General features: G+C 38.7%; 1 protein-coding gene across 5 annotated transcripts in view; it reads left to right on the top strand.

Moving 5' to 3' along the window:
* The window catches only part of PTPN2 (protein tyrosine phosphatase non-receptor type 2), an 85,980-nt gene that overhangs the window by 21,001 nt on the left and 51,296 nt on the right, over positions 1 to 13,683 (top strand). For 4 of the 5 annotated variants that reach the window (XM_036102772.2, XM_036102773.2, XM_078060648.1 and 1 more), the window contains exon 2: positions 3,603 to 3,693. The exons of the other annotated variant lie outside the window; for it this stretch is intronic. In XM_036102772.2, the coding sequence (XP_035958665.1) occupies positions 3,603 to 3,693 (91 nt within the window). The remainder of the gene's footprint in view (positions 1 to 3,602; positions 3,694 to 13,683) is intronic. 5 annotated transcript variants of the gene reach the window in all.

Below are 13,683 nucleotides of genomic sequence, written 5' to 3'. Positions count from 1 at the left end.
AAAACTTGTACCCAGGGCAGGCAGAAGTGAGGACAGAGATCAGCAGAGCCAGCCCTTTTGATAAAAGCTTTCCTGAAACCCCATGCAGTGATTTCTGCTTCTTCTCATTGGCTTGAACTGTGTCCCATGACTGTTCTTACTTGTACGGGAGGCTGGGAAATACAGGATTTTAGTTGAGTTAACTGTAAGTTAGAAAGTAATAATTAGAAACTTTGAGTAAGGAAGAATGGATATTAGGATAGGCAACTAGTACGTACCTCTGGAGCCGCTTTTTAAAGTATTGGGGATTCTTTGTTGAGCTTGACTCTAGTCTGGCACGGTGAAGGAAAAAAAGGTATTGGGGGTTCTGGTCTTCCTAAATGCACTGAAATGAAAGAAACATAAAGAGGAACAAACATTAGAAATTTGAGAGAATGGACTCTTACAGAGTTATGTGGGTTTTTTTTTTAATTAATTGAGAAAACAGAATGTATTTGTTATGAATGTATTTCTTAATCCCAAGAACTTGGCTGTTATATGGTGTTTTGGAAATTAAAATCTCTTCCCTATCCCTATACTTGGGATGCTCCACCCAATTTAATTTTTTTTTTTTTTGCAACATCAGTAATGACTTGTTATAGTGAACACAAGTAAGTGTATTTCTGTAGGCTAAAAATTGGAATCAGCAACTGAGAGATGGACTTAAGTGTGGAAAATAAGTGTATATGCATAACACAAGCATTGAAGAAGGGCTAGTGTAATAGAAGGACCCTCTTTGCCCATTAAAAAAATTGTTTTATTGGACTTTTTTATATAATCTGGATAGCAATCCCTTATCAGATACTATTTTCTCCCATTCTGTGGGTTGCAACAACTTTTCAATGTGATTTTAAAACTATATGGCATTAGGACTGATATTATACTAGTATTTATTAGAATTTTAGCTAGTTTATTTTAAAGTAATATATGAATATATGGTCTGAAATCCCAGTAGCACAAAAAGTGTCCAATAAAAAGGAGTTAAAAGGACAGGTTACTTTGGAAAGAAGGAGAGAGGGGTGGGGTAGGGAAAGCCTGTAGCTACATCTGATGGGTACAGCTTTATAATTTGGTATCTGTATACAAGACAAAGTGATCACCACCACAAGGCTAGTTACCATCCATCACCATGCAGTTGGCCTCCTTCACCCATTTCATCCACCCCCGAACCACTAGTTTGTTGTCTATATCTATGAGTTTTGATTTTGTTTGTTGTTTTGGATTTCACATATGTGCGAATCATGCAGTGTTTGTCTTTCTCCTGTGATTTATTTCATTTAGCATACCTCAGGGTCCACCCATGCTGTAATAAATGACAAGGTTTCATTCTTGTTTATGGCTGAGTAGTACTCCGTTGTTTTAATTATGTGTGAGAGTGTGTGTGTGTGTGTGTGTGTGTGTGTATCACATCTTCTTTATCCTTTCATCTATAAATGGACACTTAAGTTGTTTCCACATCTTGGCTATTACAAATAATGCTGCAATGATGTGTTTTATTCCTTTCCTAAAAAAAGAGATTTGGGGGCACCTGGGTGGCTCAGTTGGTTGAGCATCTGACTCTTGATTTCTGCTCAGGTCATGATCTCAGGGTCGTGGGATTGAGCCCCATGAAGGCTCCATGCTTAATGTGGAGTCTGCTTGAGATTCTCTTTCTCCCTCTCCCACTTCCCTCACTTGAGCGTGCACTCTCTCTCTCTAAAATAAATAAATTAAAAAAAATAAAAGATTTGAAGTGGATATTCAGAAGTGGCAATAAGTGTTTAATCTAACTGATGGTAACATGAGTGATATTATCTGTATTTTTCTGTTAGAAATATTTCATAATGAAAACAAATTTTTAGTTACATAAATCTGTACCCTTCCCTAGATGTTCAGCCTTCCCCCCAAAAGTTACTAATTTCTCATCTCCTTCTAGAATTATTCACTGTATTCTAGGCATATTTATGTTTGAGTGAATTGTTCCGTCCCCACCATGAGTGCATATTCTTTTGTACTTTTTTTCACTATGCAGTGAAATTGTTCATTTCATTGTTTCTTTGAAATTTTTTCATATCACTGTATGTAGCACTTGTCCTTTTTCCTTGTTCCCATGTATCCTACTGCATTGGTGCCTTATAATTTATCTCACCAGTTCACTCAGATTCTTGCTAATTTTTCACTCTTATGTACAGTGAACATCGTTGTGCATAAATCTTTGTGTGGCTACATGATACAAATTCCTTGAGGATAAAATTGGTGGGTCAGATTTCTGATCTTACTAAATTGTTCTCAAACATTGTATCTGTTTATATTCTGCAGTAATATATGAGAATACTATCATCTGCATAGTGTTAGTAGAATTTTTATTCTTGCCAATTTGTTTTCTCTATGCTTGATACAGAAAAGCTATTAACAGAAAACTGTTTTAGTATTCTTTTATTTTGTAATTTAAAAAAAAAAATTTGAGAGAGAATGTGTGCTAGTGAGAGAGAGCGCACGCCAGAGAGAGAGAGAGAGAGAGAGAGAGAGAGAGAGAGAGCACAGGCGGGGGGAGGGGCAGAGGGAGAAGCAGGCTCCCCACTGAGCAGGGAACCCAATGTGGGACTGGATCCCAGGATTTTGGGATCATGACCTGAGCTGAAGGCAGACACTTAACCAACTGAGCCACCCAGGTGTCCTTGTTTTAGTAGTAGTTTAAATTAAAGAAGCATCTATGTTTTTGAGTTAAATTGACCTCTAATTTTCTATTTTCGTATGTTTCATTCAGTTTTAGTATCAAAGTTATGCAGCCTCCTATATTAATTTGGACAGAAATATCACCTTTCAGTTTCAAATACTTTTCCATGAAAGCATATGATAACAAATGTAATGAGCTGAAAAGATGAAAAGGTGTCAACTTTTCCCACACATTAATTATATTAAGTTTTTAAATGTTAAGTAATAAATTTTATATGTAAAATTAAACACATTCAGGTCTAGGCTTAGTGTGGCCATATCCTTATGGAATTTCTTCTACGGTGGAACACAGAGAGCTGTAAGGGTCCTAAAATGAGCTTCTGGCCTAGTGGTGGTTGCTAAGCATTTATGGTTCTAGAAATAAAATTTGAGGATATTTCTGGACTCAAAGTAACAGCAATATGGGAAACTCCAAAATAGAGAGGTAGATGTTATTGAGAGTTTTGTGAGAAATCTGAGTATGATGTGGTTAGCCTTAGATACCTCCATTGCATTAGTTCTGTGTTACATAAAATGTTTAAGGTTGCTTGTAGGGGTTGAATATTGCATGGCAACATATAAATACATCCAGAGCAGAGACTTTGTCCTGAAGGACCTTGTTCAGTCCTGAGGTCTGCCACTTACTAGCATTATGACCTTTGGCAGATTGTTTAATCTCTCAAAGCCTATCATCCCTCACATACAAAACAGGGATGATAGTTTTTCCTATTGGTGTTGTAAGAATTGAATGAGATAATGTAGACAATGAGCTTTGTGTTGTACTTGGCATTTCATCAGTGCTTGATGTTACTTTATACTGGCTGGGAAAGTATCTGTTTTGCTATATACAATTTAAGAGGAATATTAAAATATATTTTTGTTATTTTAAGGAAATTCGCAATGAGTCCCATGACTATCCTCATAGAGTGGCCAAGTTTCCAGAAAACAGAAATCGAAACAGATACAGAGATGTAAGCCCATGTAAGTACTTTGGGTTTGTGTGCATGTGTGTGTTTGTTGGTTTGTTTTAGGAGGCAGAATACAATGAAAAAGAAGGTTTGGGATCAGGGTTGATAAGTACAGTGGTTTTCTTCATATTAACATAATACACGTTCTTTAAAGAAAAATTTCAAGGCACAGAATAGTTGAAGGAAGGAAAATTGCTCATAATTATTGCATCCTTCAAACACAGCCACTGTTATTTTGGTGTATTTCCTACTAACTTTTTTTCTTATGCATAATTTTCTTTCTTTAAAATTAATTGTAATCATATTTATGTGTTATGTGTTGTATATGTATATTTTCATATTATTCCGTAACCTTTTAAATATTAAAATATTTATCAGTGTAATTTGCTTTTTTTCCTCAAATTATAAAAGTAGTACGTACTCACTGTAGAAAACTTTTTAAAACAGAAATGTGTAAAGGAAAAAACCCTATGATTTAAAAACAGAAACTTTCAGGGTTATATTCTTTTTGTATTTTTTCTGAATAAACATACACACATTATTTTTATTTTTATTTTTATTTTTTAAATATTTTATTTATTTGAGAGCGAGCATGAGTGCACATACGAGCAGGGGGAGTGGAGGGAGAGGGAGACAGTCTCAAGCAAACTCCATGCTGAGCGCCGAGCCTGACCGTGGGGCTCGATCTCTGGATCCTAAGATCATGACCTGTGCTGAAACCAAGAGTCAACCAAGAGTCAGATGCTTAACTGACTGAGCCCCCAGACGCGCCTATACACATTCTTTTAAATTTAAAATTAGAATCCTTCACATATTAATTGTAGCTCTTTTCCCACCTCACAATACATTGTAAGCATTTTCCTATCATAAGTCTTTTAGTGGCTTTGATAGAGGCTTTGGATATGCCATTCTTTTATGTAACAGATCCCTTGTGGTTGAACATTTGGATACTGATGTACACACTCATTTATATACACAATTCTGTGAATAGTTGTCATACCACTGTTTTAAAAATGTATTTATCCTGAGGTGATTTTATTTTTTGTTCTGATTGATACCATTTGTTCAAATACTAAATTAAGCTGCCTTACTATTCTACAGTGTTATCCCATATTTGATTTTAGTGGGCACAGGTATTTTCTTTAGGGCTGCTTGTTAGTAGGGATGTTAAAAAAAATCTGAATCTATCACATTTTGGTTCCTGCTTGTTTGTGGTTCTTTCCTCTAGTTGACAAGGGTATGGTGCTGGTGTGCTGAGGCCTCCTGTGTAGGCTGAACAATCTCACTCTACTCAGGGCTAAGATTGTATACCCTTATATACGTTGTACTCCTTCTTAGGAGGGTATGAATATGCCACTGAAAATCTAACTACTGGGGAAAAGGTCCATACTTTCTTTCTTAAAGGAACCAAACATTCTTCTTTCTGTTGACCAAGTACATTTCCATGAAAAGTGTATTGGCTGATTTTGGACAAATCAAATGAGAAGTAATCTCTTAAAATATTTCATGTTTATTATAAATTACTTATTATGTTTCTCTTACATGTTTTCCTTACCAATTAATAGTGTTTGTAAAGATAAGTCTCCAGCAGAGAGTGGTTTTCTATTCTTCACTTGCAGACACTTGAAGATATGACAAACTTCCAATGAAACCTGACTCACCATGGCAACAATTCTGGTGTTGGTGTGTGTGCAGGGAATGGGGGTATGGGCAGTGGTTCTAACATCTAGGTGCCCCTTCACCCTCTCCAAATTTCTGTTGAGTATCATTGAGCTAGAACACTAATCTTTAGTGTTTAGCATGAGTTTTGAAGACGGTGTGTCCCAGTTGTACACCTTGCTTTGTTGCCTCTAATTTAAAAAAAAAACCAAAAACCAAAAACCCAGGCTTATTATTTTGATAATTGTAGCTATGTATGCATTTGTGAGAAATAGCACTCAGAGATCCTGCATACCCTTCCCCTGGTTTTCCCCAGTGGTAACATCTTGGCATAATTGCAACCAGGAAATGGACATGGTTATGATCCATCCAGATCTCCCCAGTGTTACTTGCACTAGTTTGTGGCTCTGTTCAGTTCTGCTCAGCTCTGTTACATGGTAGAGTATGGGGTCTCCACCCCAGTCTGGGTACAGACCAATGGAACAGCTCCACCTTAAGATCCCTCCCGGCCTTACAGTTCTGGATCTCTTCAACTCTCAACTTGAAATCTTAAATGCTGCTACCTTGAGGGCTACTTTCTGTCTTCCCAGCCCTTTGACTTTATCAGGATCTTTAGTTTGTTGACTTTTTCATTTATTATAGTACATTACTTCCTTCCCCACCCTACTTACTACTTAATGAATTTCTTGCTGTTCTAATGTTAGAAAGATAATCTCTGGCTCTTTAATTCTACCTACCCTGTGAAACCTAGCGTCAGATAGTCATTCAGCTTCTGTGACCTTTGGGCTCGTGTGTGTGCCTTGGGTGGGCTCAGGCACTGGCTGGGCCTGGGGTGCCCCGCTGTCCTCCTCTGTGCCCTTCGTCACTCCCACTGCCCCTCTGCTCTGACTTGTCCCAAAGGAAACCGGCTCTTTCACACACCCCCACGCCCACCACTCACAGAATGTGATCTGCCTTCAATTCTGCAGAGAAACATTTTAAAAATCCAGAAATAACTCTTCAACTTCATGTTCTACCACCCAGAAACTTATTTCTGTCTTCACTCACCTTTTCCTGAAGTCCCGGGAAATAAAGCCTTCCCCCTGCTGTCCTAGGTTTGTATCCTGATGCTTCATTCCTCCTCAGGGACCTCATTCGCTGTCATAATCACTCTTACTCCTGTCTTCAACCTCTTTCCAGTAGCTCCTTTCCCTTATTATGTAAATGTGCTTCAGCCTCTTCTCATCTCAACCATCTTATCACATCTCAGCTCCACTTCTCTGTTACTTGTGTGGACATGAGCACGTGCACACGTTTGCACAGAGAGTCTCAAAAAAAAGACACCGTATTATTTGTCTCTCCATCCTCATCACCTGTGCATTCTTCAGCCCATGGTTCTGCCCTAGCCTCCCCACTGAAACTTTTATTATCAAGTACTATTTTCAAGCTTTCTAGTTTTCACATGCAATGAGGAACTTTCCATTGGTTTCTTTTCTTATCCCTCTGACTTTTGACATTGTTGACTCTTCCTTCCCTAACACCATATTTTTTCTATTTTGCTATTATGCCTCTGGCTGGTCAGGCATTTTCAGAGCTTTTCTTCCTCAGTTGACTGTCTTCTTCAGGGTTCTGTCTCCCCCTCCTTCTCACTCTGACACTTCTTTGAATGATCTCATCTTCTGTGGGTTTGGTTACCGTGTGCTTGTCACCCTAAATCTCGTCTGTAGCCTAGGTCTCTTAGCTATAGACCCATTTATGCAAGGCACTCATCTCTGTGTGGATGTCCTGTAAATGCCTCAGTCTCAGTATGTCTAGATACTGATCTAGCATTCCTCCCCACACAGTCCATCGGTCCCAACCCTGAGACCTGCGTTTTCTGCTGTATTCCCCATATTAATAAATGGTACTACTATTGATACATTTGCTGCAGCTAGAAACTCAGACTCCTCTCCGATTCAGCTCCCATATCTACTTGATAACTAAATAATTACAATTCCATTTCCACAATTTTTTTTTTTAAATTTTTTTTGGGAGAGAGAGTGAGAGAGCATGCATGTGCACTGTGGGGGAGGAGGGTGGCGGGGAGCAGAGGGAGAGGGAGAGAGAGAGAGAGAATCCCAAGCAGGCTCCATGCCTGGCATGGAGCCCAATGCAGGGCTCAATCTCACAACCCTAAAATCATGACCTGAGCCAAAATCAAGAGTCAAATGCTCAAGCGACTGAGCCACCCAGGCGCCCCTACAATGTGTTTTAAATCTCTTCTTCACTGTTTGTACTGGCTTGGTTCCGGCCCTTGCTCTTCCTTTTCTGGATTATTACAATAAACTCTTGTCTCCTTGTCTCTGTTCTGTTCCCATTTCAGTCCATTCTCCATGCAGTATCCAGGATAATCTTTGTAAAATGCGTGTCTGTTTTCCAGTCTCCAGTAGCATTCCACAAGTTTTATGAGAAATTAGTTTTGTAGCATTATCGTACAAGACCTTTTGGAGACCGACCCTTCACATACCTCCAGATTTTTTCTAGCCATTTTCTCACAAATTTATTATTATTAAAGATTTTATTTGTCAGAGATAGAGCACAAGCAGGGGAAGGGGCAGGCAGAGGGAGCAGCAGGCTTCCCGCTGAGCAGGGAGCCCGATGCGGGACTCGATCCCAGGACCCTGGGATCATGACCTGAGCTGAAGGCAGACACTTAACCGACTGAGCCACCCAGGTGCCCTACTCAAAATTATTGATTTTGGTAAAACTGAAACACTTAGAGTTCTCCCAATGTGACCAGTTTCTAAGGTTTTTTTTTTTTTTAGATTTTATTTTTAAGTAATCTCTACACCCAGTATGGGGCTTGATTGAACTCACAACCCGGAGATCAAGCATCACATGCTCTACCGACTGAGGCAGCCAGGCACCCCCCAGTGTGACCAGTTACTAATAACTCAGTGTCTTTGAATATATCATTCCCTTTTTGGAACATCTTCCTCTTTCTGACCCACATTAGTCAAAATCCTCTTCTTCCAAATATCTTCCCCACTACTTCCCCTTGGGTGTTATTCTCACACAGTGGAGGAGGTCATGGAGGTGATGACTCTCGTTAAATATAGACGGGCCCAGGAATGTGTATTTTAAAACACTCCCTGGATTATGCAGATATACCTTTCCTTATTGATAGTCATTATAAAATTTAAAAATGTATTTCCATACAAAATACTTTACAGTTGGTTTGGTTCAGAAAACATGCATTGGAAACCAGCTACATAGCTGACTGACACTAGGCTATGCACTGAGAATAGCACGAATGTATGTACCCTGCCCTCTGATAATTCACAGTGGAGTGAGGGAGATACAGACCTGTTGTGCTGTATGTGTCAGGGGACAGGACCATGTACATTGGTGGAGCTGTGCCTAAGAAGTTAGGGATAGCTTTAAGAGAATACATGGTAACCAGCTAGGTAAAGGGGAACTGAACATTATTACTTTTTTTATGAGTCCCAGATTTTTTCTAGATTTTGATTCAGTAGGTCTGGAAATCTGTGTTTTTAAACAGTCTCCTTACATGATTCTTATATACCCAGCCTGGCCCCGGTCCTAAGATTGACATACAGAAACTACATTTGGAGGTGTGAATATGAGAAACATAATCAAACAGAGATATTTTGAAATAGAATTTGAAGAAGTCCACAATCTTCCTATAATTGCCATGACCAAAAGATGCCTCAGTTGTCTCAGTTTTAACTGTGAGACAGTTGTGAAAGAGACAGGCAAGAACTTGGTTGGTTGAGAAGAGAGTAGGGGCGCTAGGGTGGCTCAGTCGGTTAAGCGTCTGCCTTCAGCTCAGGTCATGGTCCCAGGGTCCTGGGATTGAATCCCACATCGGGCTCCCTGCTTAGCGGGAAGGCTGCTTCTCCCTCTCCTCCCTGCTCATGCTCTCTGTCACTATTTCTGTCTCTCTCTCAAATAAATATATAAAATCTTTAAAAAAAAGAGAGAGAGTAAAAGATTTTAATGATCTCTTTGAGAATTATACTACTAGAGACTACTGCTAAATTTTGAAATTTTCCTTACTTTTTGCTTTACAGGTAGAAATTCTATAAATCCTGTGTTTGGTCTAAAAGGAAGTGCCAGCAAGTCTTTAGTGAACTGTCGTTTGTTTTCACTGACCCTGAAACAGTTTTGTTTTTTTTTTTTAATTGTGGTAAAAAAGCACTGTATAACATAAATTTACCCTCTTAACAATTTTTAGATGTACACTGCGGTATTGTTAACTATATGCATGTTATTGTACAACTGAGCTTTTCATCTCGTGTGACTAAAACTCTGTACCCATTGAACAACAACATCCATTTCCCCTCCCTCCAGCCCCTGGCAACCACCATTCTACTTTCTGTTTATGAGTTTGATTACTTTAGATACTTCATATAAGGAGAATCATACAGTATTTGTCTTTCTATGACTGGCTTATTTCACTTAGCATAATATCCTCAAGGTTCATCCATGTGAAACTGTCAGTTTTTAAAGGAAAGTAACACGGAGACTTTTGATTCTGATAGTATGGCAGGTTAGATAATCTGTAGTCCCTTATGGCCACAAAACAAGATTTTCAGTAAATGTACTTTTGAAAAAGTTTCCAGGTGTGGGGGCACCTACGTGGCTTAGTTGGTTAAGCGTCCGACTCTTGATTTTGGCTCAGGTCCTGATCTTAGGGTCCTGATCTCAGGGTCGTGAGATTGAGCCCCTTGTTGGGCTGGCTCCCTGCTCAGTGGGGAGTTTGTTTGAGATTCTCTCTCTCTCTCTCTCTCTCTCGAATGAATGAATGAATGAATATAAGATCTTTTAAAAAATAAAAAATAAAAAGTTACTAGGTGGGGAGAAAGTAAAGTTCCAGACCTCCTTCGCCTCCCCACCTACTAAAAAAAAAAATCTCAGCAAATGGCATAGCTACTCTGAATGCAAATGACAGTATTAGCTCTGAGATTTGTATAGTAAATACATTTGTGTAACAGTTAAATAGCCTCAAGATAGATTAAGCAAAATTGAATAGAATTACAGGAAGAAATAGACGAGTCCATGTTCATGGCCTTTTAATAAGACAGAATATTAGTATAGAAGATTTAACCACACAATTAAGCTTAATTTAATAAGAAAAATATATAGAACCTTATTCCAACAATTAGGGAATACATTTTCTGCTAGGACTTTGGAATATTTATAAAAAATGGACCATCGACTTGGCTGTAAAGTAAATCTTAACAATTTAAGAATTGCTGTCTTACTGGCCATGTTCTTTGACCAGAATGCAATTAAATTATAGATTATTAATGAAAAGATAAAAAGTCACAAAGATTTGGAGATTTAAAGATTTCTGAGTAATTCATGGGTCAAGAAGAAATCATAAAGGAAATTTTAAAATTCTTAAAAGTGACAATACGTAAAATACTATTTATCAGAACTTTCATAAGGCAGCAAAAACAGTAATGCAAAGAAAATATGTTGTCTTGGGGTGCCTGGGTGGCTCAGTTGATTAATGTCTGACTCTTGATTTCCGCTCAGGTCATGATCTCAGGGTCCTGGGATTGAGCCTCAGGTCAGGCTCTGTGCTCAGCAGGGAGTCTGCTTCAGGATTCTCTCTCCCTCTGCCCCTCCCCCCCACTTGCTGGAGCACTGTCTTTGTAAAATAAATAAGTCTTTAAAAAAAAGAAAAACTGTTGTCTTAAATGTATTAAAACAGAATGATAAAAATTTATGTGCTAAGAATAGGCCCCAGTTCTTTCTGTGAGCTTGTTATAGAACTTTGATAACCAAACTTGAAAAGTTTAATAAGAATAAAAGTTACAGGCATATCTCCCTCATGAATATAGATGTAAAGATTAGCAGACTGAATACAGCAGTCTGTAAGTTTATTTTAGGAATATAAGGGTGGCTTAACATAAAATCTTTTTTTTTTTTTAACATTAGAAAATCTTAAAAATGTTGGTTCACCACAATAACGAGGTAAAGGAGAAAAGGTCATATGAATATTTCAGTAGATGCAGAAAGATTATTTAAAGTCAGTGCTTGCTCATGATTAAAAACAAAACACATAGCAAACTGGAAAGAGAGGGGAACTTCTGTAACCTAATATAAGCTATCTAAGAGACGCCTACAATAACATAAGTCTGAATGATAACATGTTAGAAACCTTTTTTTTTTTTAAACAAAAATGTAGAACAAGACAAGGATGCCCACTATTACCACTTCTACTTAACATCATGCTTTAGGTCCTAGCCACTACTGAAAGAAGAGTAAGAAATAATACAGATTAGAAAAAAAAGAAAGAAAGCTGCTATTTTATCTGGTGCTGTGTAACAAACCACCCCCAAACAGTGGCTTAAAACAGTAGCAGTCATTTATCATCTATGCAAATCTGGGGGTTAATTGGACTCAGGTGATTCTTGCTCAGAGTCTTTTTATGCAGTTGTAGTTCAGATGGTAGCTGGGGCTAGAGTCACCTTGAGGCCTTCCTCATTCAGTTGTGGATGGTCAGCTGGAACACCTATATGGGGCATGACCATGTGACCTGGACTTCCTTGCAAATAGTAGCTGGGTTTCAGGAGTGAGGGTTCTGAGAGAGCCAGCTGGAAACCGCATTGCCTTGTACCACCTAGACTTAGAAGTCTCATCACTTCCATCACATTCTTTTCATTAGTGGCCATCCAGGTTCTTTTTTTTTTTTTTTTTTTTAAGATTTTATTTATTTGACAGAGAGAGGCACAGCGAGAGAGGGAACACAAGCAGGGGGAGTGGGAGAGGGAGAAGCAGGCTTCCCGCCGAGCAGGGAGCCCGATGCGGGGCTCGATCCCAGGACCCTGAGATCATGACCTGAGCTGAAGGCAGACGCTTAACGACTGAGCCACCCAGGCACCCCAGTGGCCATCCAGGTTCTAGGGAAGAGGACTGATACTCCACCATTAGATGGAAGAATTATCAAAGAATTGTGGACATAGTTTAAAGGTTTTATTATTTATTTATTTATTTGACAGAGAGAGACAGCGAGAGAGGGAACACAAGCAGGGGGAGTGGGAGAGGGAGAAGCAAGCTCCCCACGGAGCAGGGAGCCCGATGTGGGGCTCAATCCCAGGACCCTGGGATCAGGACCTGAGCCGAAGGCAGACGCTTAACAACTGAGCCACCCAGGCACCCCGTGGACATAGTTTAAAACCATCACAATTATAGATGATACAATTTTCTTCATAATCCAGAAAATGTGCAGACAAGTCAAAGAATTATGAAGAAACATTTTGGTAGTCTCAGAATTATAAGACAACAGATCTTTGAATTATTAAAACAGACCTTTATACATGACAGGAATCGGCTTGTCATCTTTCTTAGTAAGCAGATTTAGATAAAAGTTGTTGTATAATAGTAATCAGAACAAGTATAGATAGAACTTAAATTTTATAGTAACTCTTACGTAAATATTTGCTAACATTCTTTCTTATTCCCTCTAAAGTTTAAAAATAAAGACCAAATGCACTTCACATTCTCAAATCCATTCCGTTGTCAGCTTTTTTACTTAAAGGTTTTCTCATTATTTGTTAGGACTTTGACCTTTGGTTCTGTCTTCAATTTTGTATTGTTGTTGTTGTTGTTGTTGTTTTTAATCTTCAATTTTAATCAAGTCTAAATCAAAGCTATTTTGGACTTTTTTTTAAGATTGTATTTATTTATTTGAGAGAGAGCGAAAGCAAGAGAGATCACAGAGGGAGAGGGAGAAGCGGACTCACGGCTGAGCGAAGAGCCTGATGCAGGGCTCAGCCCCAGGACCCTGAGATCATGACCTGAGCCGAAGGCAGAATCTTAAGAGACTGAATCACCCAAGCACACCTGTTTTGGACTTTTAATAATTTATTTCTACAGGTCACTGGTGCGCCAGAGTGGATCAAAGGAATAAGAATAGAATTCTTAGCGAAGAAGCTAGAATTGATTAGATGGGGGAAGAAGACTTTAACTGAACAACATGATACCTGACTTCAGATACTTGAACTTCATATGGCAAAAGGAACTCATTGTCCTCTGTTAAGCTTGAACAATAGAACTGCAATTAACGAATGAATAACACAGTTGGTGAATTTCGGGTCACCAACTTTTTGAATTATAGAGGGTTGGTTAGATAATTTTGAAATATCTCTTGTATGCTTCACTTATTGCCTCATTCCTTGTCCCTTCCTCACTTCCCCCATTCACCTTTCTCTCCTCTTACCCTGTTGATTCCTTAACAGGTACACTTTTTTTTTTTTTATTAAACTGGACCACCTGTCCCCCAGTAAAGTTTTGTTCAGTCTACAAGACATAGGTATCACTCCTCTGAGAGGTACCCACTAGAAGTTACTAG

This window comes from Halichoerus grypus, chromosome 13, assembly GCF_964656455.1.
Source record: "Halichoerus grypus chromosome 13, mHalGry1.hap1.1, whole genome shotgun sequence".
Lineage (NCBI taxonomy): Eukaryota > Metazoa > Chordata > Mammalia > Carnivora > Phocidae > Halichoerus > Halichoerus grypus.
Note: the sequence above shows the minus strand (reverse complement) of the source record. Positions and strands in the feature narration are given on the sequence as shown.